General features: G+C 39.5%; 1 protein-coding gene across 1 annotated transcript in view; it reads right to left on the bottom strand.

Annotated features, from left to right (window-relative positions):
- Window positions 1–24,631, bottom strand: part of LOC146673737 (uncharacterized) — a 94,087-nt gene that overhangs the window by 21,579 nt on the left and 47,877 nt on the right. The window contains exons 2-9 of the mRNA XM_085384683.1: window positions 18,481–18,514; window positions 17,911–18,013; window positions 16,644–16,985; window positions 16,028–16,321; window positions 15,808–15,933; window positions 15,626–15,720; window positions 12,280–12,366; window positions 9,956–10,051 (exon numbers count right to left, since the gene is read on the bottom strand). Of these exons, the coding sequence (XP_085240809.1) occupies window positions 9,956–10,051; window positions 12,280–12,366; window positions 15,626–15,720; window positions 15,808–15,933; window positions 16,028–16,321; window positions 16,644–16,985; window positions 17,911–18,004 (1,134 nt within the window). The 5' untranslated portion in view covers window positions 18,005–18,013; window positions 18,481–18,514. The remainder of the gene's footprint in view (window positions 1–9,955; window positions 10,052–12,279; window positions 12,367–15,625; window positions 15,721–15,807; window positions 15,934–16,027; window positions 16,322–16,643; window positions 16,986–17,910; window positions 18,014–18,480; window positions 18,515–24,631) is intronic.

Genomic DNA, 24,631 nt, shown 5'->3' with positions numbered 1-24,631 from the left:
TTTCAGGTTAATTTTTCCCTATTTCACCTTGCCTGGTTTTTGTTTTTGCTCTCAGCCTAGTAAACGGCTCACTTTTTGTTAGTTTTCCTCTCCTGTGTCTGCTTTTGGTAAACACTGCAAACACACCAGCCCGGGGGCCTTAACACCTCTATTTCTTTAATTCACAAATTTCTTTTTTAAAATCCTAGATTTGATTAATCTCTAATATTTGTTAGATTTATCGAATGGATTTCCTTTTAGTATTCTCTATTTATATCTTCTTACTGATCATTTTGGAGCTGACTTCTAGTATTTTGTGTGTCAGGTTTATTTCATGGTTCAGTCACACTAGGACGTCAACCTCATCTGAGAAAAATTATTCTTTGCCAGTTATTGCTTTGATTTGTTTTCACTTTTAGTAACTGAAAAATATATATACCCCAGAGGATGATTAAACAATATCTAGGCAACAACATTTGATTGCAAGTGTTATGGAATAAACATATATTCTTAGTGCTTATTTTCTGAATATATTGTTTTATGTATTTTAATAATAAAGGCTTGTAAACCAAGCCCACTTTTGACTCACAAACTAAGTGCTCAGCCACACTGAAAAACAGGAAGTTACTGTAGAGCTGTACAAGCATATAAATAAAAACAGGAAACCAGACAGAAAAAAGAGGAACTAGTAACATATAAGCAGTTGTTTGTATCGAGGCTGTGTGTGTGACGTGTAAAGTACCAAAATAACACCTATATGAGACACATTTTTAGCTTCTAATGTTAGAGTTTCTGCAACTGGCTTTGGGCTGTGCAGGATTCTCTCTTCCAGAAGATGATTGAATAAAGAATTAGAAATGTTTTGACCACTCCTGAGTCGGGTTTTCTCTGTTCTATCAAGGGGATCAAAGAATCGGGTTTAATACAAGGCAGTTGCACAGATGACCTGGTAGCAGGCAATCAATCAATGGGTCGATCCAAAGTTAGCAAATCGGTCACAGATGTGCATCAAGTTTAAGCATCATGTCGGCTCAGTGACATATAATTGGAGATCAACATGTTCCTAAATAAAAAATAAATAAAGAACAAGGTGGCAACATTCTTCTGTCATTCTGCAGTTCAATTTTGTCCTACAGCAACTATGATGAAATTTGTGGACAAATTTCTGAGTTTATGTTTCAAATCTATGAGGCACCGCCTGGGAAATAAATGAAATAAACACTTTCAAGCACGAAGAATAGAAAATAACAATGATTGTTGCAAATAAATGACAGTTAATCACATTATCATTACAAACAGCAGATGAATCAGCCTAGAAAGTTTCAATCAGTACAGCTCTGCTTATGTTCAATTAATTATATAAAATCTGAATTTCTTAATGTTTCTTCAGAGTGTTTCAATCACCAGAGAAAGAGATCTGATTAAACATGACAGTCATGTAAATGCAGGAAGTTAGTGTATAAAAAATGAACCTGTTGTTTTGTAGAGTTGAGCTCATTGTTCAGTCTCTCCATCTTCTGTTTCTCTCCCTGGACTTGACTGATAGTTTCACAAAGCTGCAATTAAAAAGAAACAAAAACATAGAAGACAAATATATATTTTTATGTTTTTTGTTATAGCATTTGGGTGATTACACAGAGTCAATAAATCAGTTACTATATTGAATTAAGAGCTTGATATGATATAAATTTTAGAATGGAGAACCTGAAGAAACAACTGTATTTGAATTTCATTATAACTAAATTATTTAAGCTTTGTCTTAAATTAAGAGTTTTCATATAAGAAGCAAGTATGTGTGACAACAACACACACCATCTTAATGAGGTCAACACATTTCTCAACAACACCCTGCAATAACAGACAGTTTTCACCCTGATGAGAAAACACTGAATCTGAACGTGACTGATGTCTGTAAAACTCTGAGGAGAGTGAATGTTTGGAAGGCATCAGGACAACATTCAAGGACGAGTCCTCAGAGAGTGTGCTGACCAGAGATGGGTAATAACGCGTAATCCGATTACATTTTCAAGTAACAAGTAATGTAACAGGTTTACTTTTTTGGAGAAGTAATCAGAAATTACTAACCAATTACTTTTTTCAAGTAACGTGATCAACACTGGTGCTAACGAGCATTCACACGTCCTTACAGACATCTTTAACTCCTCGCTGTGGCAGACTGTTGTTCCATCATGTTTCAAATCTGCCACCATCACATGTTTTAATGACACCTGCCCTCTGCATTAACTCCCTTAATAATGAAGTTTTGGTAGAGTCCCTTCCACGTCAGTCTTCGTACTGGCCAAACAGCTCCACAGCGCGATGTCCTCTGCTCTCTCTGCTCTTCACCTGAGCTTTACACATCTGGAGGACACAGTCACGTAGAAGTGCTGTTTGTTGGTGGATCATCCCCCAGGAACTGGTGAGAAAACTGACACCTTCCCCAGGTATCAGCACCCCCATGTGTATCGGGCTGCTGGTCTTCCTCACTGACAAAACTCACTCAGGCTACGTCCACACTAATGCTTTTTTGTTTGAAAAAGCATCTTTTTCTCTCCGTTTCGGCCTCCCATCCACACTGAGACGGCGTTGTCTCAGGAAAAACGCAGTACTTGAAAACCCTCTCGAAACCTTCCTCCATCATCTCCACTTTATCACCCCCCACCACCACCACCATTCTTCTGAGTGATGCTTTCACTGACCTTTGATTCCAGTACTTACTTTTGACAGTTCACTCTTCGGCCTCTCCCATTTTATAATAATTCCAGTGTAGACAGTGAAGACAAAAACCGCAGTAAAATTAGTAACGAAATAATACATTTAATAAAAGTTTAAAAGGGTATTAACTGGTCAGGAAAGCCAAGTCAAATAGATATGCTTTCAATCTTGATTTAAAGGATTGGATAGAGTCCAAGGCTCGAATAGAAGCAGGGAGGCTATTCCAAAGGTTGGGTGCAGCTGAAGCAAAGGCACGATCGCCTCTGGTCTTCAGTCTAAACTTAGGTTGGGCCAGAAGTAATTGATCTGATGATCTTAATGCACGACAAGGAGTGCACAGATTGAGGAGGTCAGTAAGGTAGCTGGGCGCAATGTTATTCAGGATTTTAAAAGTGAGTAACAAGATTTTAAACTCAATGCAATATTTGATAGGTAACCAGTGTAGATCAACAAGAGCTGGAGTAATAGGATCAAATTTCGGCGAGCCGCAGCATTCTGAACGAATTGCAGCCTTCAAAGAGAGAAGGCTTGTAGACCACAGTAGAGAGAATTACAATAATCTAACCTGGAGGTCACAAAAGCGTGGATAAGTTTTTCCAGGTCCCTGTGTGGTATATAATGCTTAGCTTTAGAAATCTGCCGCAATTGAAAAAACAAAACAGATTTAACTACAGATGACACTTGCTTATCGAGCTTAAAGGAGCTATCCAAATAGACACCCAGGTTACGCATAGAATCAGAGAGAGAATTAGCTAGGGGCCCCAGCAGGGCAACAAGCTGGTCTCGAGGAATATAGCTGTCGAACACCATAACGTCAGTTTTTTTCTCATTTAAAATGAGAGAATTATCTGACAGCCAATCTTTAACCTCTCTCAGGCAATCGAACATGGAGTGCAGTGATGCTGACAAATCATCAGTCAGTTGAAAATAGATTTGAATGTCATCAGCGTAAAAGTGATAGGAAACATTGTATTTTTTTAAATATGGAGCCCAAGGGTAGCATATACAAAGAGAACAATAAAGGGCCCAATACAGACCCCTGGGGCACACCACAGCAGAGAGGGGCAACAGAGGAAGCGTATCCTCCCATCACAACAGAGAAGGATCTATCGGTGAGGTAAGAATTAAACCAGTTAAGGGCAGAACCCTTGATGCCTACAACATGCTCTAGCCTCCTCAAGAGTATATTATGATCAACCATGTCAAAGGCTGAAGACAGATCCAATAAAACTAAAACGGCAGGGCGACCAGAGTCAGCAAATACAAGAAGATCATTATAGACTCTTAGCAGGGCCGTTTCAGTGATATGGTGTGGCTTAAAGCCAGACTGGTATTTGTCAGTAATATTATTTGCAACTAAGTAAGCATGTATTTGGAGAAAGATGGCTTTCTCTAAAATTTTTGATAAAAACGGAAAAGATTGGCCTATAATTTGCAGGGTCTTTCTGATCGAAATTACTTTTTTTTTTCACAATAGGGTGCACTACCGCATGTTTAAAAGCAGTCGGGACACAGCCCACAAACAATGATAAATTCATTAAAAATAAGATGTAAGGCCCTGTTTCCTCAAAACCTTCCTTGATAAAACGGGAAGGAAGGATATCATGCACAGAATTTCAGTTTCTTAATTTTTCAATTATTCCCTTAAGAGTGGGGAGTGATAACAGCTCAAAGTGAGAAAAGGTGGACAAGCATCCTAAAACCGCAACAGGATTCAACACAAGTGAGTGAGAGTGTGAAGCCTTCAGTAATAAAACTTTTCCAGTAAAATGATTAAGAAATTGCTCACAGAGAGCCTGGGAGGCCGAGCTCGAAGAGTCCGGACAGGGATTTATCACTGAATTAAAAATTTTGAATAACATTTGAGGGTTGTGGCTATTAGTCTCAATAATATCTGAGAGGAAAGCTGCTTTAGCTGCCTTTACAGAGTTCTGGTATTCCTACAAAGCCTGTCTTTTTTCCACCTCCTTTCAGATTGACAGCAGACACGACATAAGGCTCGTATAGTGTCATTTAGCCATGGTTGATGAGAAGTTCTGGGACGTTTCATCTTTATAGGGGCCACAGTATCCAAGATGGAGCAACAGGTGGATAACAGATAACATAGCGTTGGCAAAATCATCAACCAAAGGAGGTGTGAAACAGTTAGTATCCGTACAATCTGGATCAAAAAAGGCAGAGTTTAAAAAGGCTGTAATGAAGTCAGCCACAGTCTCAGAGTTAATGATATGTACAGGGCGATGACAGCCTTTAGAATTTAATTCAATAGCACGTAGCTCAACATCAAACATGACCAAAAAATGTTATGTGGAGATACAGAAATTCTTTTATTGCTGCCATATAATCTGCATCATTATAACTGCATTAGTAACATTCTTTACAGCATTATCTCATTTAATAATATTTCTTACAGTATTGATATTGCATTTGAGGATCCTTTTATTATGTTTACTTTTATTACAGGTACAGCCAGAAGTATTTTATACACATTGCATAAATATTTGTGCTCATTTAGAGTTGTTGCATTAGTCTACAGAGGGTCCAGACAGTTTATTGTGAAAGGACTAGTGCATAGAAGGATAACTGCAATGCATGCTTACAGTACATATAATACATATAATCTAGGAATGTGTCCGGCCTGAGGCCTTAACTCATTTGGTGTCTTACTATATTTTACTCTACTTGGTAGCAGATGATCAGAGTCAATAATTAGCCTCAGAGACCCTGAGGGCTTAAGATTATTACCTTGTATGGAAGGTGTTATCAAAATGAGAAGTTCTATGTCTGTTTATAGCTATTAAAGATGTACAAGATGTACGATTAACTGTGACTAATGTCTGGAACCTATTTTAATCTGTCATTGACGCCATGGGGGGGGGCGTGTACCCCACCGCTTTATAAGTATCCACAACATGTATTTTGGTCAGAAGACATATGTTGATGCTTTCTCCAGGCTGTTAATAAACTCATCGTTTGATTGCACTTTTCTGGGGCTTCTGTGGTTTGTGAAACTGCTCTACATTGATCGATTTCGCGACAGTTATTTCTTCAGCATTTTATTTGAATGCAGTTACTGAAGGTTTGCACTACTCTGCTCCAGCTTATGACCTGGAACCACCAAACAAATAAACAAAAATAATAGCAGACTCGAATTCTCTAAAATCTGATAGCACATTTATTGTTACTGTCAGTTTAAGGTTTGTAGAATAATGATGAAGTTAAACATAGCCACAGCTTTTAAAGGATCCTGTATCTTTAATGAAATGAACATGTGCAATATTCTCACTATTGTCTTTGTCTCTTCACCAGTGTTGGGTAAGTTACTTTAAAATAGTAACTTAGTTACATTACTAGTTACTTCTCTCAAAAGTAACTCATTTACTTCAAGTTACTCGTTACATCTCCAACCTTCCTTTCATATCAAAAATCCTTGAAGAGTAGTTGTCAAACAGCTAACAGATCATCTGCAGAGGAATGGTTTATTTGAAGAGTTTCAGTCAGGTTTCAGAGCTCATCACAGCACAGAAACAGCTTTAGTGAAGGTTACAAATGATCTTCTTATGGCCTCTGACAGTGGACTCATCTCTGTGCTTGTCCTGCTAGACCTCAGTGCAGCGTTCGATACTGTTGACCATAATATCCTATTAGAGCGATTAGAACATGCTGTAGGTATTACAGGTACTGCGGTGCAGTGGTTTGTATCATATCTATCTAATAGACTCCAGTTTGTGCATGTAAATGGAGAGTCCTCTTCACACACTGAGGTTAATTATGGAGTTCCACAGGGTTCAGTGCTAGGACCAATTCTGTTTACATTATACATGCTTCCCTTAGGCAGCATCATTAGAAGACATAGCATACATTTTCACTGCTATGCAGATGACACCCAGCTCTATCTGTCCATGAAGCCAGATAACACACACCAATTAGTTAAACTGCAGGAATGTCTTAAAGACATAAAGACCTGGATGGCCGCTAACTTTCTGCTTCTTAATTCAGATAAAACTGAGGTTATTGTACTCGGCCCTGAAAATCTTAGAAATATGGTATCTAACCAGATTCTTACTCTGGATGGCATTACCTTGGCCTCCAGTAACGCGGTGAGGAACCTTGGAGTCATTTTTGACCAGGACATGTCCTTCAACGCACATATTAAACAAATATGTAAGACTGCTTTCTTCCATTTGCGCAACATCTCTAGAATTAGAAATATCCTGTCTCAGAGTGACACTGAAAAACTAGTTCATGCATTTATTACTTCCAGGCTGGACTACTGTAATTCATTATTATCAGGATGTCCAAAAAACTCCCTGAAAAGCCTTCAGCTAATCCAAAATGCTGCAGCAAGAGTCCTGACAGGGACTAGAAAGAGAGAGCATATTTCTCCTGTTTTGGCTTCCCTTCATTGGCTTCCTGTTAAATCCAGAATTGAATTCAAAATCCTGCTCCTCACATACAAGGTCTTAAATAATCAGGCCCCATCTTATCTTAATGACCTTGTAGTACCATATCACCCTATTAGAGCACTTCGCTCTCGCTCTGCAGGCCTACTTGTTGTTCCTAGAGTATTTAAAAGTAGAATGGGAGGGAGAGCTTTCAGTTTTCAGGCCCCTCTTCTGTGGAACCAGCTTCCAGTTTTGGATTCGGGAGACAGACACTATCTCTACTTTTAAGATTAGGCTTAAAACTTTCCTTTTTGCTAAAGCATATAGTTAGGGCTGGACCAGGTGACCCTGGATCCTCCCTTAGTTATGCTGCAATAGATGTAGTCTGCCGGGGGATTCCCATGATGCATTGAGTTTTTCCTTTCCAGTCACCTTTCTCACTCACTATGTATTAATAGACCTCTCTGCATTGACTCATATCTGTTATTAACCTCTGTCTCTCTTCCACAGCATGTCTTTATCCTGTCTTCCTTCTCTCACCCCAACCGGTCGCAGCAGGTGGCCGCCCCTCCCTGAGCCTGGTTCTGCCGGAGGTTTCTTCCTGTTAAAAGGGAGTTTTTCCTTCCCACTGTCGCCAAAGTGCTTGCTCATAGGGGGTCATATGATTGTTGGGTTTTTCTCTGTATCTATGAAGCGCCTTGAGGCGACTTTTGTTGTGATTTGGCGCTATATAAATAAAATTGAATTGAATTGAATTGACACGCTGGAGAGATTATATCTCTCGGCTGGCCTGGGAACGCCTTGGTGTTCCCCCGGATAAGCTGGAGGAGGTGGCTGGGGAGAGGGAGGTCTGGGCCTCTTTGCTTAGGCTGCTGCCCCCGCGACCCGGCTCCGGATAAAGCGGATGAAGATGGATGAATTGAATTGAATTCGTTACTTTCAAAGTAACTAGTTACTAGGGAAAGTAACTTTGGTTTTACTCAGAATTCTCTTGTTAATGTGTTGCTTCCATAACTTTGCCAGTCTTCTAGCTTGCTTACTTGCCACAAGTGCACTGTGCCACCTACCAATAGAAAGGAAAAGATAATGTGCATATTTCCACGAGAGAAATCCCACGCCTGGACCGTCATTGACTGCTGCCATGATTCTAGCCTACGTCACAGCGTCATGTGCGCCTTTTACATCCAACACAAAAACTGCAGTCGTGGTGCTTTCGATTGTACTCAGAACTCAGAAATTCTGCCTTCTGAATAGGAAGATGTAGGTAACACCAGACTGCACATGAGCTGCATACATGGCTGGACTGGGACAGAAAATTGGCCCGGACATTTTGACTAGAGACCGGCCCACCATTATAGGAAAAATCATAAAGCCTTTGAATGAAAATAAACAGTTGTGACAGTGATGTACACTGTTCTGATGGTATATATGTATCAATCTATCAATCATTTGTTGTAAGATTCAGATAATTATTTTTTAAAAGCGAGACATTTTAAATGAGAATAAGAAAGAAAAGTATTTCTTTGTGCCCACCTCTCCCTGTTAATGCCCTACCTGGCCCCCCTGGCAACACTTTCCTAGACCCACCCCTGCACAGTTACCAGCTGTCAGCTACCTAAAAAAGGATCCTGGTGTTATTTGTCCCTCAGAAACAGTTCATAACTTCCCTTCAACTCATTCATGTCACCTAAAAGGTAAACCTGTTTCTCCATCACCTGTTCAGCTCTGATGATCCAGTAAGGACATCTCCTGGTTTCATCTTCATGTTTCCCTCTCACCAGATAACCAAACCATATCATGACCAGCAGCTTTTTTGCAGCTGTGGCTCCAGCAAACATCAGCTGATACTAGAAATTAATATTAAATAAATTCTAACAACAGCTGATCAAGCTTAAACGTGCTGCTGTTGTTTAGCGCGACATCCGCTGGTTTCCTCTTTCTGGCCAAAGTGGGCGATAAACAAACAAGAGAGAAAAGCCGATCAGCTGATCATTGATCAGTTTTCATGATTGAAGTAGAAACGGGAGAGGGAGGGGGGAGAATGAGAGAAGAGGCAGCTGTGCAGCAAAGACACAGAATAACTCCAGCTTTGTGCCTTTTTCATTGTAGCTGAATTACGGGACAAACTGTTCCTTTTCACCTCAATAAGAAACGCGTAATATTTTCTCTGAATACCAGACGGGACGGCTGGCAACTCTAATAACTTATGAACAAAATAAAGTTCAACATCATTAACTTCATAGCACCCACCCAGCTGTATAGAAACTCCGTCATGCTAGCTAGCACGCAGTACGGAAAAAGTCAGAATAAAGAAAATAAACTCCACCTAAACTTGGTTTATATCTGACCCAGAGAGACTGCAGGTCATAACTTCTTACCTGAAGTTCAGTTCACACTTGGACCAGCGGCCGCCTCGGGTCTCTTTTCTTTCTGCGTCCCCTTTCCCCTATCCACCTGCTGCCTCCACCACTTGCTAATGTTACTGAATCTGTGGAAGCTCCGCGATAGCCACCACACGGAGTAACGAGTAACGACCCTATCTAAATCCCAGTAACGACTAACGCGTTGCTGATTTTGGCATAATAACTAGTTACCGTGCTCGTTACCACAATAATAACGTAGTTACTGTAACGCGTTACTTAATAACGCGTTAGTCCCAACACTGCTCTTCACACACAGTTAATCACATCAAACGTAACAATAAAAAGAAGCTTTAAATCTCACTTCCACTTAGTGCAATTTGATCTTTAATATAATAGACATTTGTTGTGAAATAAACAAAATAATATCTAAAGTTTCCTTCATAACTCTTTACAATACAGAGATAAACAGAGCTGGGTCAGTAAATTCTGAATGTTTATAATGGAAAGACAAACCTCACGATTTTTGTCCTCCAGCTTCGTCTTCAGGTCCTCTGCTGTTTCTTTCTCCTGCTGGAGCTGATTGATGATTTCAGTATTCTTCTTCTCCAACTGCAGGTGAAATGTTACATGAAGAGAGACCAGAAGGAAGAAATGTTCATATTTCAGAAACAATAATGAAAAAACAACCGGAGTGAAATTAAAGCTTGTTCATGTTCATGTTTAACAGACAATAATGATAACACAACCAGAGTCACATTAAAGCTGTAAATAAAAGCTGTATTATGTAAATATAACAGAATGATATTTAAAAACTAATACATGAACAAGTATTTGTAAATAAATTGAGACCCTGGAGAGGTCAACAGTCTATCGCGGGGCTAACACTGTATGAAAGTCTCTGAGATTTTATGTTCCTAAAATATTGTTATGAGTGAGGTTATAGGAAATGACATATGCATAAGTTTGATGTGCTGCGCTGCTGCTCCAGAGGGAGAGAAAGTACTTCCGGGTCAGTTTTTTGTTATTCCCTCATCGTGTAAGCTGTGTTCCTGTTTGCAATCTTTCACAGTGATGCTCCGAGTGTTAAGTTAATGTCTGAACGTAAGTTACCTTTAATTTGTTTAGTTGCAAACTCAACTTTCTACCGAGTCATAGCGGCGCAATTTCACGTGGTGATTAAAGGCTTGTGCCGCCAACTGCTGCCATAGTGTAGTAATTTCATTCAGCCACACAATGGCGCCTTGAATGATGGTTATAGCCGGTGAATGTCTCTGTTTGTAGTATGACATCACCACTGTGTTTAATCTGAGTTCTCTGTATATTTGAACCAAGTAATGTAATATTTACATAATTTGAGTTTTTATATATTATGTCATGGACATTATATGCATAGATGGATGTGTAACTTTATATTTTGAGTTTATATTAGTTGAACCACTGTTGCTGTAATATATTTGGTCTAACAATAACTTATTATTTACTACAGACTATTGGCAACACTGAGCTTTGAGGTGACAATAAACCAGCTGACTGTGACAGTTCAGCAATGTGGAAGCCCCGTGTCCTCTTTCCTGTGTTCTGACCAACACACCCTCTTGTTAGCTGCTGAACCTAAAAGAACTAGCCCTGACCTATTACTCCTCAATAAAGACAGAGACAGACAACCATCACATCTATGGGCAATTTAGAATCATCTGTTAACCTAACACCACTAACATGTCTTTGGACTGTGGTGGGAATCTGGAGAGAACCCGTGCAGACACGGGGAGAACACGCAAATCCAGTCAAGATGGGGGTATTGAACCCAAGACCTGCTTGCTTCTTGGAAATGGTGTTAACCACCATGCCACAGTACAATGTTTCAGTGTAGGCCTTAGATAACTGACAGTCTGGACTAGTCATTAAACAGCACTGGTTGAACAGTCTCAGCAGTGTCGGAGCTTTGCATTTTGGATGAGGAGAGCACAGCTTTCTCCTCCAGCATCTCCACTTTCTACTGAGGCAGCATCAAAGTGTGCTGAGCAGCTGTGTCTGCATCTGGTTTTACAGCTTCAGGGCCTCAGAGAGGAAATCACTGCAGAGAAGATCACCAGGACTTCTCCTCCATCCATCCAGGAAGTCGAGCACAGATGCTGTCTCAGCAGAGTCCATAACATCATCAGAGACTCCGCCCACCCCCACCATGCACTGTGCTCCCTGCTGCCCTCTGGAAAGAGGTTTAGCAGCATCAGGACCAGGACAGCCAGATGTTACAATAGTTTCATTCTCCAACCATCAGCACACCAACCACCCACCCTGACTGCTTCTCTCCCCTCTGTCCCCCATGACTGTATATTTACAGCAGTGTCATTTCATGGCTGAACGATGATTGTACACTTTTCTGCTGCTTTTGTTGATGTTCAATATATTTAAGATCCTGAACAGCTTTTCCTTATTAATTTCCTTACTAATAAACTAAAATATTTCTTATTTTTTATTCTCACATGGATCTTTCTTGCATTTTATGCCTTTAGACATTAATTTTATTTATTTATTTTTATATTTGATGATGAGTAAATGCACTGGAATTTCATTCTGATGTGCACTAACTGTTCCGAATGACAATAAACTGGCGATTTCATTTAATTCTGACACATTTCTGCAAGCCAGTCCTTTCTTTGAATTTCAACGTGGACTATAAGTTTGTTTAATATATAGAAACAGTTCCTTTTTTAGACATTTGTTACAAAATAAGCAAAATAATCTCCTTCATAACTTTACAATACAGAGATAAAGAGACATTTAATAGGGACACACTCACACACATGACAAATATATACCAAATAACAAATACAAACCTCTTCTTTAATGTCCTGCAGATTCTTTTCAGCTTTCTCCCTCCTCTTTTGTTCCTCCTGAAGTTTCGACGTCCAAGTTATTGGCCACTAAGAGATGGCAGACAAACAAAGTACAAAGACTTCGTTACTGTACTTCAGTATAATTTTTCAGTATCTTTACTTGAGTATTTTTCTGAGATCCTTTTACTTGTACTCACATTTTTAAACAAATATCTGTACTTTTGACTAATTATATTTTCAGAACAGGCTTGTTACTTTTTTTTTTACGCACTGCTGAGGAGTCATTATTTTACATCACTGTGAGCCTTCAAATATCAAACTGATTTGAGCCAGGAGATGTCGCATAAAAAGAGATGACATGTGCCAAAGTCAGAGGTTAAAGTGGACCCCTAGTGTGGCATCTCTTCATCTGAGCATCTGCTTTTTCCTTGCAACACATTGACCTACTTTGATGGGATTCTCGATTCCAGATTGTGCTTCAGTAAGAAACTTAGTTATATTTGTGCTGTGATTTGCATGTAGCGGCCGTTATGTTGTAAAACAGCGCTGATGGCAGCAGCTGGTTGCACAGCTTGGTACACTCGGCCAGAGGAGGAAAAATCAGTTTGTGTTGGTCACGTGACTCAGAGTTGCTCTCCTCCACACAGTGCTCATTTATAAAGTGCTTTAAAAACCCAAACGTTTGAGTGCAGCTAGACAAAAAACAAACAGCACAAATGTAGTCAAATAAACTGATTTTTAGTTTTACTGTAGTTACAGTGGGGCAAAAAAGTATTTAGTCAGCCACCGATTGTGCAAGTTCCCCCACTTAAAATGATGACAGAGGTCAGTAATTTGCACCAGAGGTACACTTCAACTGTGAGAGACAGAATGTGAAAAAAAAATCCATGAATCCACGTGGTAGGATTTGTAAAGAATTTAACCGTAAATCAGGGTGGAAAATAAGTATTTGGTCAATAACAAAAATACAACTCAATACTTTGTAACATAACCTTTGTTGGCAATAACAGAGGTCAAACGTTTACTATAGGTCTTTACCAGGTTTGCACACACAGTAGCTGGTATTTTGGCCCATTCCTCCATGCAGATCTTCTCGAGAGCAGTGATGTTTTGGGGCTGTCGCCGAGCAACACGGACTTTCAACTCCCGCCACAGATTTTCTATGGGGTTGAGGTCTGGAGACTGGCTAGGCCACTCCAGGACTTTCAAATGCTTCTTACGGAGCCACTCCTTTGTTGCCCGGGCGGTGTGTTTTGGATCATTGTCATGTTGGAAGACCCAGCCTCGTTTCATCTTCAAAGTTCTCACTGATGGAAGGAGGTTTTGGCTCAAAATCTCACGATACATGGCCCCATTCATTCTGTCCTTAACACGGATCAGTCGTCCTGTCCCCTTGGCAGAAAAACAGCCCCATAGCATGATGTTTCCACCCCCATGCTTCACAGTAGGTATGGTGTTCTTGGGATGCAACTCAGTATTCTTCTTCCTCCAAACACGACGAGTTGAGTTTATACCAAAAAGTTCTACTTTGGTTTCATCTGACCACATGACATTCTCCCAATCCTCTGCTGTATCATCCATGTGCTCTCTGGCAAACTTCAGACGGGCCTGGACATGCACTGGCTTCAGCAGCGGAACACGTGTGGCACTGCGGGATTTGATTCCCTGCCGTTGTAGTGTGTTACTGATGGTGACCTTTGTTACTTTGGTCCCAGCTCTCTGCAGGTCATTCACCAGGTCCCCCCGTGTGGTTCTGGGATCTTTGCTCACCGTTCTCATGATCATTTTGACCCCACGGGATGAGATCTTGCGTGGAGCCCCAGATCGTGGGAGATTATCAGTGGTCTTGTATGTCTTCCATTTTCTGATGATTGCTCCCACAGTTGATTTTTTCACACCAAGCTGCTTGCCTATTGTAGATTCACTCTTCCCAGTCTGGTGCAGGTCTACAATACTTTTCCTGGTGTCCTTGGAGAGCTCTTTGGTCTTGGCCATGGCGGAGTTTGGAGTCTGACTGTTTGAGGCTGTGGACAGGTGTCTTTTATACAGATGATGAGTTCAAACAGGTGCCATTCATACAGGTAACGAGTGGGGGACAGAAAAGCTTCTTACAGAAGACGTTACAGGTCTGTGAGAGCCAGAGATTTTCCATGTTTGAGGTGACCAAATACTTATTTTCCACCCTAATTTACGAATAAATTCTTTACAAATCCTACCATGTGAATTCATGGATTTTTTTTTCACATTCTGTCTCTCACAGTTGAAGTGTACCTCTGGTGCAAATTACTGACCTCTGTCATCATTTTAAGTGGGGGAACTTGCACAATCGGTGGCTGACTAAATACTTTTTTGCCCCACTGTATTTTCCTCTCAGTTCTCGATTCTCTCACTAGTTAGCTAATGTTAGAGAATTGTGGATCAATATGATTGTCATTGTGTAAGATGATTACATCTTTAGGATGAATGCTGACTTCTGTTTCCTACACAGACACACACACACATATCACTGATCACATCACATGCTCATAGAGACACACACATCAGATGTTCTCTGTTGCAGACACACATGACACATGTGTGTGTACAGAATATCTCTACTTTTGTCACCTCTGGTGCCATTATTAGGATGAAGATTTGTGTCAGTGTGTGGGATTGTCCTCTTAAGGTTTTTCTTGTTAAATGGTGATTATGGGAAAGTGCATTTTGGGGTTTGTTGTGGAGTAATACAAAACTAATATAACACATAGTGTAATGGATTACTTACTCTGGGTAATAAATAATGTAACACATTACTTTAAAGTGTAATGTGAATTACAAAATGAGAGCAACACTGGTTAAAGCTACAATCAATAAATCTGCACATATGACATAAAACACAATGATGCGGTAGAAAAACTTGTTTTTCATTCTTGGGTTGTATTTTTAAATCAATATGTTTCTTTTATGTATGAGCACACCTACTGTCTCTGTTGGTGATGTGTGAAGTCCAGGAAAAGCTTGATTATATAAAATAATTTCATCAGTAGCAACATTTTTACCAAAACAGAGACTGGTGTGACATTACTGAAGTAGTAATCTAATAATGATGAATGAAATCACACTGATGTTTTCACATTGTTTCTGCTTCATTCCTTTAACATCAATAGAGAGTTCTTTCTACTCAACCTTAGTAAATGCCCATAATGCACATGATGTCTGTGTGGTAACCGTGTGCAGTTTTTTTTTCTTTTTTCTGTTAAGCATTATTTCAGATAGTTTTATTTTTAAATTAGGATTAATATTCCATCTCATTTCTGAAAAACAATGAACATCTTGATATTTAATTTGTTTGTGTTTATCTACTCACGCATGAAGTCTTATTCTTAGTTTTGGGAGAAGAGCCTCTCAGAGGAACTTCAGCACCTCCCACATCAGTCTGATCCTCTGGGCTTCTGTTGTTCTCTTTTTGAAATTAAAAATAAATGAGAAGGAATGAAAATGAAAACATTGATTTATAGTAGAGGTAGGAAAAATTTATCAGTGACTCACTGTGTTTCTTCATTCTACATAAAAGGACAGCAGCTGATGAAATTAACAGCATGATGCAAAGAGCCAAACAAACAGCCAAACCGATGATGACAGAGGGAGAACTGGATGGGACCTCAAAGAAATCCTCTGAAATGGTAAAAAAAAAAAAGAAAAACTAGAAATCTGGACTTCATATGTTTAAAAAGTGTTTCTATCATAAATGCAATAATATAATTTGAACCTGGAACATGTATGTGTGTCTCTCTGCTCTGGCTGATTTTCTTCTGTTGGACTCTGCAGGTGATGTTGTTGCTGTGTCTCTTCTCCACAGTCACTCTGCTGCTGACAGTATAGAGGTCATCAGGACCTCTGAGGGTCTCTGTAGGTCCAGCAGAGAGGAGGTTTCCCTCACCGTCCAACCACAGCAGCTCAGGCTCTGGATACCAGCCTGCAGACTCACACTGTAACACCACTCCTCCTCTGTTTTTGTCAATCCCTGATAAACCGATGAGAGGTGAGGTGGCAGCATCTGATGCTGAAGAAAAGAACACATGAAATTTAAAAGTCAAGGGGCATTAATGAAATTACAAGATGCAAAAATATACTTGTGTACCTGTTAAGCTAACAGAGTTCTGAATTCATACATTTGGTCACTTACAAAGAAATGAAGAGTCTAAAATGTTTATGTTAGCTTAATTTTAATGGCGAGAGACTATTGAAAAAAAAAATCCAGAACAAAAAATTTGTCTACAGAATCAATTTATTCCATTTCGACCTCTCCATCATGGGCAAGAACAAAGAGCTCTTAAATGATACTAGGGACAAGACTGCACAATACAAGACGAGAAGCTACTTACCAACAACTAGCTCGACGAAAGCTTCTTTTTTCATCTCTGGAATAAAGCATTTGTATGTCCCTGTATCATCAAATTTCACTTTGGAGATTTTCAGTGAAATATTTCCATACTTGAGTTCATCAACAAACACTGACGTCCTTCCTTTGAAAGAAGGATCTTTTAGTTTTTCAATTTCCTGACTGGCACGTGAAACGTAGACAAATCTAGGGTCAAGTGAAGATCTTGTCCACTCCAGTGTCTTTGTAGAAACATCGTATGCAGGTTCCAGATGACATGGCAAAATTACATCATCACCAGCTCTTGCCACCAGTACCTGAGATGGACCAATCAACTGAGGTTGACCTGAAAACAAGTAATAATAATTCTTAAATAAGAAATCGCCAGAAGGAGGGATTTTTTTAGCATTATCTCACAATATTTTTTTTAAATTACTAAACCTAAAGGCCATGTCTCTAACAAGCATCTTCTCTGATTCTAAAACTATTAGCATTATTGTTAGTGTATAGTGTTTGTTAAAATATAATACTATATAGCTATCCTATTTAAATACCTCTGCTGACAGAAACTGAAATGTGTTGGTTCATAAAAATAAAACAGTTTTGTATCCCGCCAGTGTTGTTTTGACTTCTTAAAACATGGCTCTTAATAAAGGCACATTAAGAGCACAAATATAAATAATTAAAATATGAAAAAAAACAAACATTTATTTATGTCATGTTTCAGCTGTATGCAGGCAGGAATTGGACCCAAACGCAAACTCATTGGAAACAGGATTGAACTCAAAATGGCAGCTTTTATTGCTGAATACAAAACTCTACAAAACCTAAACTGGGAAGAATCTAACAAAACACACACAGGAAGCCACAGGGAGAAACACACAGCATGAGGGAGATCACGACACTGACACACAGAAACACAGGGTTTACACACAGGGGGGGCACCGCTGGGAGAAATCGGACATAACGAGACTCAAGGGAAGCGAAACTCAATACATTCACGTAGGACACAGACCTTCAAAGTAAAACAGGAAATGTAACATAGACGCAGACTTGACTAGGGGAGACAGAGCAACTAAGAAACACAGAGGGCGGCTAACTAAATACTCAGAAAACTAAAGAGAATACAAGAAAGCCAAACTAAGACACTAGACTAAAGAATAAACTGGGGCAACAAAGAGAACTAATATCATAATACAAAAACTCGGACACAAGAAACTCAAAACACTGGGTCACCGACCCAGGACCGTGACAATTTATGTATTAATTACCATTACAGACATCCTTTAGGAGAATGATGAAGATCAGAACACTGAAAGCTTTGAGCAGTGATTGAGGAAACAGTCCATCCTGCTGATGAGCCATCCTGCAGCTCTGAAAACAGACAGATAACATTAATACAATGGAAACCACTGCTGTCTGGACAATTCTGATTTGTGTTTCAGTAACATAAGTTGTACAATTATCACTAAATGAATTCTTGGGGGGGGGGGGGGTAGAAGTGCTTCACAGAGTGTAGATCAGGGGTCCCCAATCCCAGTCCACGAGGGCCGGTGTCCCTGCAGGTTTTAGATGTGTCCTTGATCCGTCACAGCTGATTTAAATGGTGTAGATCATGCTATCTATACTGTCTTCTACAATTACAGTAGTGTCACCTGCTGTAAAGGTACAGAAAAATCTAGTTCATAGATTCACCTTTTCCACCCACATAAAAGCTTTAGAACAACTCACACTTGGACCATATTCTTCAAACCCAGTTTGACTCCAACAGTTTTAACAGTTTTTTAGACAGAAGCTACATGTCACATTAATAATAACATTAAATTTAATAGACAACATACCTGTTGACTGCTCTCTCTGCAACTCACTGAATGACTGTTAAAGAAAAACGAGTACAAATGATCAGTGATAGTTTCACTTACAGTGTGAACTTTGAGCCTGCTCCTAAGTAACACTTAAGTTTCATAAACACTGCAGCAACAATTAAGAAACCTGTTGGTGAGGACTGTTCCTTTGTTTCTGGTTATCTTATCAAGTTCATAAAGAGTTTGTAGCTGTTTGGTGTATTTTTTGCTGCAGGGAGCAGATTTGCTGATATATCTCCTACAATCTTATAAAAATGTAAGTGAAAGTAAGAGTTAAACAGTGAAAAACAAAAGAAAGAAAGCTCTTCCTGTTTTACCAATTTGATTTACCATAATACAGATTGCTCACAGAAAATCCTCTTTGTTCTGCATGTGGCTTAGTCCATGGCCAATCAGCACTTTCATTACAGTAGGTGTGCAAACATAGATACACCTATTTGGGTCCTGCTTGATATAATTGCAAGTTTGGCCTCCCCACACAGCTCCACCGTTCTCAGTGGTATATGGAGCAATGTTCCATATTTGATACGAGTTAGTGGCAGTAATGTACTGAGGAGGTGTGGTCCTTGGCTCAGCTGCAGGGGAGGAGTGGGTCACATCAATAAATGCTTCACAGTAATAAAAACATTTCAGTGTGTCGGGTCCACTTTTATATGTACCATGGTTCATTGTACCATGTGTTCACTGTGGAGCACGGGTGGGCAGCCAACTGTGGGCCTTGGTATCGATGTAACATGTGAGACAGTGGGGCCCTGCGCAGTGGAATTCCAGTAGGGCAGTCCACACCCAGAGCATTTGCATACTGTTTGTGTATGCTGTGGACAAATATACCCTACATTTCATGCCAGTATATGCGGTAGTCGGCTGCCCACAGTGTCCATGTCTCCATGGAGGCATGTTTGCTGAGGATGAGCTTTAGTTTACTTTTGTTAATCTATTTATTTATTTCAAACCTCAAACAAAAAACTATTGAACAGAAAACAATCATGGAAGGGATTGCCAAATGATTAAAATGCCTCATTTTAGCATTATGCAATTCTGTTATTCCATTTAATGTATTTAAGTTGGACCAACTTGGACCACTCAATTAACTGATGAATTAACTTATTTACTACAAAGTTCATCCAACCCAGAGGTTCCTAAAGTGTGCTTCAACTGCACAAGTTTGGCTTCAACTGCACAAGTGCCGAGGTAGGTCTCTGCAACAGTATTAGTTACCCCTGCATGGGTACACACGCTGGGCTCTCCAAATCACAGAAAAACAGTATCCCACATTCTTGATTTTAAGTTTACAAACACTTCTTATAATGACTAACTACTCCTGACATTTTGGAGATGTTAGCTCTTTATACAGTAAAGTTAGAGTGGGATACAAATAAGATCAGGCTGATCCTGCCACGATTTGTCCCCCGGTTTAAATCAGGGACAAACAGTATCCCACAGCTGTTTATGTTTTTGAAGCCCTTTTGCACAGAGAGGCATTTTTTTAAATGTATTGATAGCAATGTTGAATATTATTACACAGGGAAAAAAAACAACTACATGTAAAATAATCACACCGTGATGCCTCTGCCTTTCTCAATGGAGGGACAGTAACTGCATGTGAATGTAACCGTGTAAAACCTGAAGTTAGTAAGATTAACAGTATTTTGTCTCTATCTGCCATTGTAGAAATTCATCTCATGTAAACAATAACGTGGTGCACAGCATGACGTGAAAAAAGGCACACACCTTTGACGTTGCGCAGCGAACTCTGTTTCCTCGTCAACAACGGAGTGGTGGGGGGAGATTTTTCATGTAAAAGAAAGGGGGGCCTAACAAAAAAGTTTGGGAACCACTAATCCAACCCATGGAAGTTCATTTCTAGAGTCTAGATAACATAAAACGTGTTATGCACACCGTTATTTTCTCCAATTTATTGGATTTATAACAAATTTCACATAGCTGTCACTCCATCCATACATCCTCTTCCACTTGTCCTTGTCAGGGTCATGGGGAGGCTGGAGCCTACCCCATGTGTTACAGGGTGAGAGGTGACACACACCCTGGACAGGCTACCAGTCTATTGCACAGCCAACACAGGCAACCATTCATACTTACAGGCAATTCAGAATCACCAATCAACCTAACCCCACAAACAGCATGTCTTTGGACTGTGGGAGGAAGCCAGAGTACCCAGAGAAAACCCACGCAAACACAGGGAGACCATGCAAACTCCAGACAGAACTTTTTGATTTGAACTCAGAGTCTTCTTTCTTTGAGGCAACAATGCTAATCACCAGGCTATTGAGCAGTCTCTCTATACTTAAAAAAAAAATAGGAAAGCAATAATTACAAAGCTCGATACAGAATTATCTTTACTTTTTTTTGTCCTTGACAAGTTAAACTACAATAAATAACAACAGCATATATGTGGAGTGTGTATTCTTCTCTTCCAATTATAACCCCACTGATTTTCCTGTGGTTTGAAATCTCATGTGAGTCTGTGATATCACATGTGCAGGCAACTAGTTAGACTCTTGTAAATGTACTAACCACCTAATTTCCTTTTTTTGAGTAAACTAGAGGAACAGGTCCAACTCCCTGTTTCAGACTATGTGAGTAATTGTTCTTAGGTTTCTCTTTATATTTTAAGATTTACTGTATATATGTTTATACATCAAATAATTTATGGCTTCCCTGTGCTAATTTAGTCATGCTTTTAGTTATTCTGCTGGGGACACATGTTCAAAATAGCTTTACCCGACAAATGGATGAAAAAGTTAGAGAAGTTAGAAAAACAATTTAATCAGAATTTTGATTAATCTGTTAACATCTTGTGATGTTTCTAATTTTCAGCTGCAGCTACTCTTCATGTGACTCCTAACAGACTCCAACACTTTCAATATGAGTCGTTATCTTTTGATTGTGAGAGCGAGAGAAGTTAGAACATTTTAGTCCAGCGTGTAACAGTAAAAGAACTTCATCTTCGGAGCCCCGCAAGGGACATGGGAGAAAAAAAATTACGATGAACTTTTGCGAGATACAATACAAACTCGGGATCTTGCAAAAGTTGAATCCCAACAATGGCGGCAGCTACTTACTTGTAATATTACTCTTTCTGGGTCACAAAATAAACTTTAAAGATATTTTGAGGCGTGAATGTAGTTGTGTAAACGTCAGATATCTGCTCGGTTTACAAGACATCACATATTTGCAAAAGTGCTCAGACGTTTTCGGAGATCTGACACCCACCATCTCGAAGCTAACGGGAGGTCGAGACCTACTACAGCCGGGAGGAACACCGCTTTCCCGGCACATTGTGCCTCGACCTCCCGGTCGACTTCAAGCTGACGGCCTCCGAAGAATGCGGCTAAAACTTTTGCGAGATCCCGAGTTTGTTTTGTGAGATCACGCAAAAGTCCGTCTTAATTTTTCTTCCTCCCATGTCCCTTGCAGGGATATTCATATACGTAAATTCTACAAACTACAAACATGCTTCGTCTTCAGTCATTTCAGACAGCTGGGCTTCTGAGTTTGTATCAAGCAGTCATTTTCACAGGAGAAACCGAAACAATTCATGTGAGTTGACTCCACCCACTCTGTAACCAGCAGAACAATCAGCAGCAGTGTTTTATCTCTATTTGGCAAATACATTAAAGAAAAGCACAAAGACTCAGCCAAGGCTGGAGGTGACCCATCAAACACTAACCAGGAACACAGATCAGCTTAGACTATGACCTTTTATTTTGAAATGAGCCTGCTCCATATCAGTGTAACTTAAGCACATAACTAAAACTGAAAGCAGAGTTCCTATAAGTCACCTCACCTCACAATGATGAGTTTATTTTAAGTCACCTCGATGACACAAAGTCCTGCTTTAAGTGCAGGTCTCTGCACGACTCCAAGAACAGTTCTTTATAGACGTAAATACTGTTCTTCTCACACTTTGCTGCTACATTTGGAGCTTTGTGGGAGCTTTTAACAACATTTGTTATCTTGTATGTGCTCACCGCTCACATTTTGACGGAGAAAAAACAGCCTGACTTTATTCAGTAACATGTAGAAAAAATCCCTTTGTTTTTTTACTACAGTTTTAGGGTTTTGTTATAAGGTTCTTGTTTGTTTCTTCTCTGACTCAAAACCAAAACAAACAATAAAGAAATGCAATAAACAAAAAGACTTACCACAGATAAAGACCCCAGACTCTGACACAGTGATCCAAACTATTGCTCTCAAAGTGAAACGAGTGGCTGGAGCCCAGCAGGAAACAGGAATTTAAGGAAGTATGAACGAGTCACTGAAAACCAGACACTCTGGTCGGATCACTTTCTAACATTCATCGGTCTATTTATCAGATAAACACTGAGCATGAAAAACACAGGGACGGTTGTCCTTTGTTGCATACTGCAGCAGATCAGTACAGACCATGTGTAAAAAAGAGGAGGAGCTCAAAATGGTTTCAGTAGTTTGTTATTACGTTCAACAAGGAGCTTGTGTTTTGGGCAGCATTTGCATTTCATCAAAGTACATCAAAGTGTAAATACCCACAATGTGTAATTCCTGTCAGTGTTTGCCAAGTCCTTAAATCACCTGCTCGATTCATCTTATCTACCTGTCAGACTATGAAAATCTAATCTTTTTTAGAGCTATACAAAGCGGTCCTTTTTTGTATTCTGGTGTAAAATGTCTTCAGGTACACACTTCAGGTGTATGCACTGTTTTCTGAACCGGATAAGTTGAGTATCACAAACATTACTTTAATGCTGAATAAGGAAACATTACTCATCAATGCTTAACTTAATAATAAAGATCAATCTCACTGTAATTGTCATGTCACTTAACAGTTTAACAACATTTTCAAGTATATTATATGTGCATGTGTTTGAGTTATTTTTTTCTCTTTCTTTTGTTCTTAGCTCCTTCTATAATGGATTACATATAAATAATAGGCTGTACCTTGATCCTCCTGCCAGGCAGCTGATCACCACAGTTATAAAATTCTGCAGCCATGCACCAGTGAACTGCTTTATTAAACTCTGGCCTTATATAACCTTAAAACATGACAATGTTTACTGGTCAGAAGGGGGCACCATAGGACCTGTTCATGCTCACACTACTATATAATGCTTAATCTCATGTATAGTTTCACTCCTTGCTCTTTTTTCCATCACCATCTCATTTGTCTCTGCTTTAATAACTGTAATAGTCTCTCCAGTGATCAAAACACTGAATTGTCCAAACAACATGTTTTCCTTAGCTTTTCTTATTGCCGTGTTTTTAAATTCCTGTGAATAATAACAACACCATGCTTTCCTATTGTGGAAATTCTGCTGACATATTCAGCAACAGAAACTCTCAAATTCTGCAAAATTCTCCCATTTCTCTGCATATTTTTAGTTGCACAGGGATAAATTCAACATAATGTCACAAAGCAGATGCATTAATGCCAGTTATAGTTACATACTTTGTGGTACCGAAATTTAAAAATAGGATTTTTAAAAACAATAATGTAAAATTTAAATCATCATCACATCAATGGCATTCACTAAGGTTTCACAAACAGGCAGAGATGGGTTGTTTCTTGTTTGTAGAAGGCTCTTCATTAAGAGGTGATGATATGCACATGAGGCGTGGCTAAAGTTTGGGAAATTACAAAGAAAATTGTTGTTTTTATAATAGTGTTCTGTAAATGATCTCTGTCTGATTCCTGTAATACCGTTTACATATGTTACACTGACAACCAGCCTAAAGAGGATATTGGGGACCATGAAGAAATTATTGAAGGGGCGTGTGCTCAAAGTTAAAAAGGGGCACATAGAACCAGACTGAAACCCACATCTATCAAGAATCTAATATGGAATCACATCATACTATATGACTGTCATCAGTCGGGGACAATGCAAAGCGAAGCCAGACAAAGAGCGATTCAAGAACCCCTAGGAGTGAAAGATCCAGGGAACAGTTCACCCTGCTCAGGCCTGGAGAGGATGCCTGATAACAGATTAATCAAACTTTTTTTTTTAAATTGCTGTCCATACAGACAATATTAATTCGTAAATGAATGGCTAACTCTTCTCTTTTACATTGCCTCAGTTTATTGAAGTTTGTGGGAATTTATGCACAAATGCAATGTCCAGTCTATGTA

This window comes from Rhamphochromis longiceps, linkage group LG3 (genome assembly GCF_057381845.1).
Source record: "Rhamphochromis longiceps isolate RC_006_pf linkage group LG3, R_longiceps_female_GT1.1, whole genome shotgun sequence".
Lineage (NCBI taxonomy): Eukaryota > Metazoa > Chordata > Actinopteri > Cichliformes > Cichlidae > Rhamphochromis > Rhamphochromis longiceps.
Note: the sequence above shows the minus strand (reverse complement) of the source record. Positions and strands in the feature narration are given on the sequence as shown.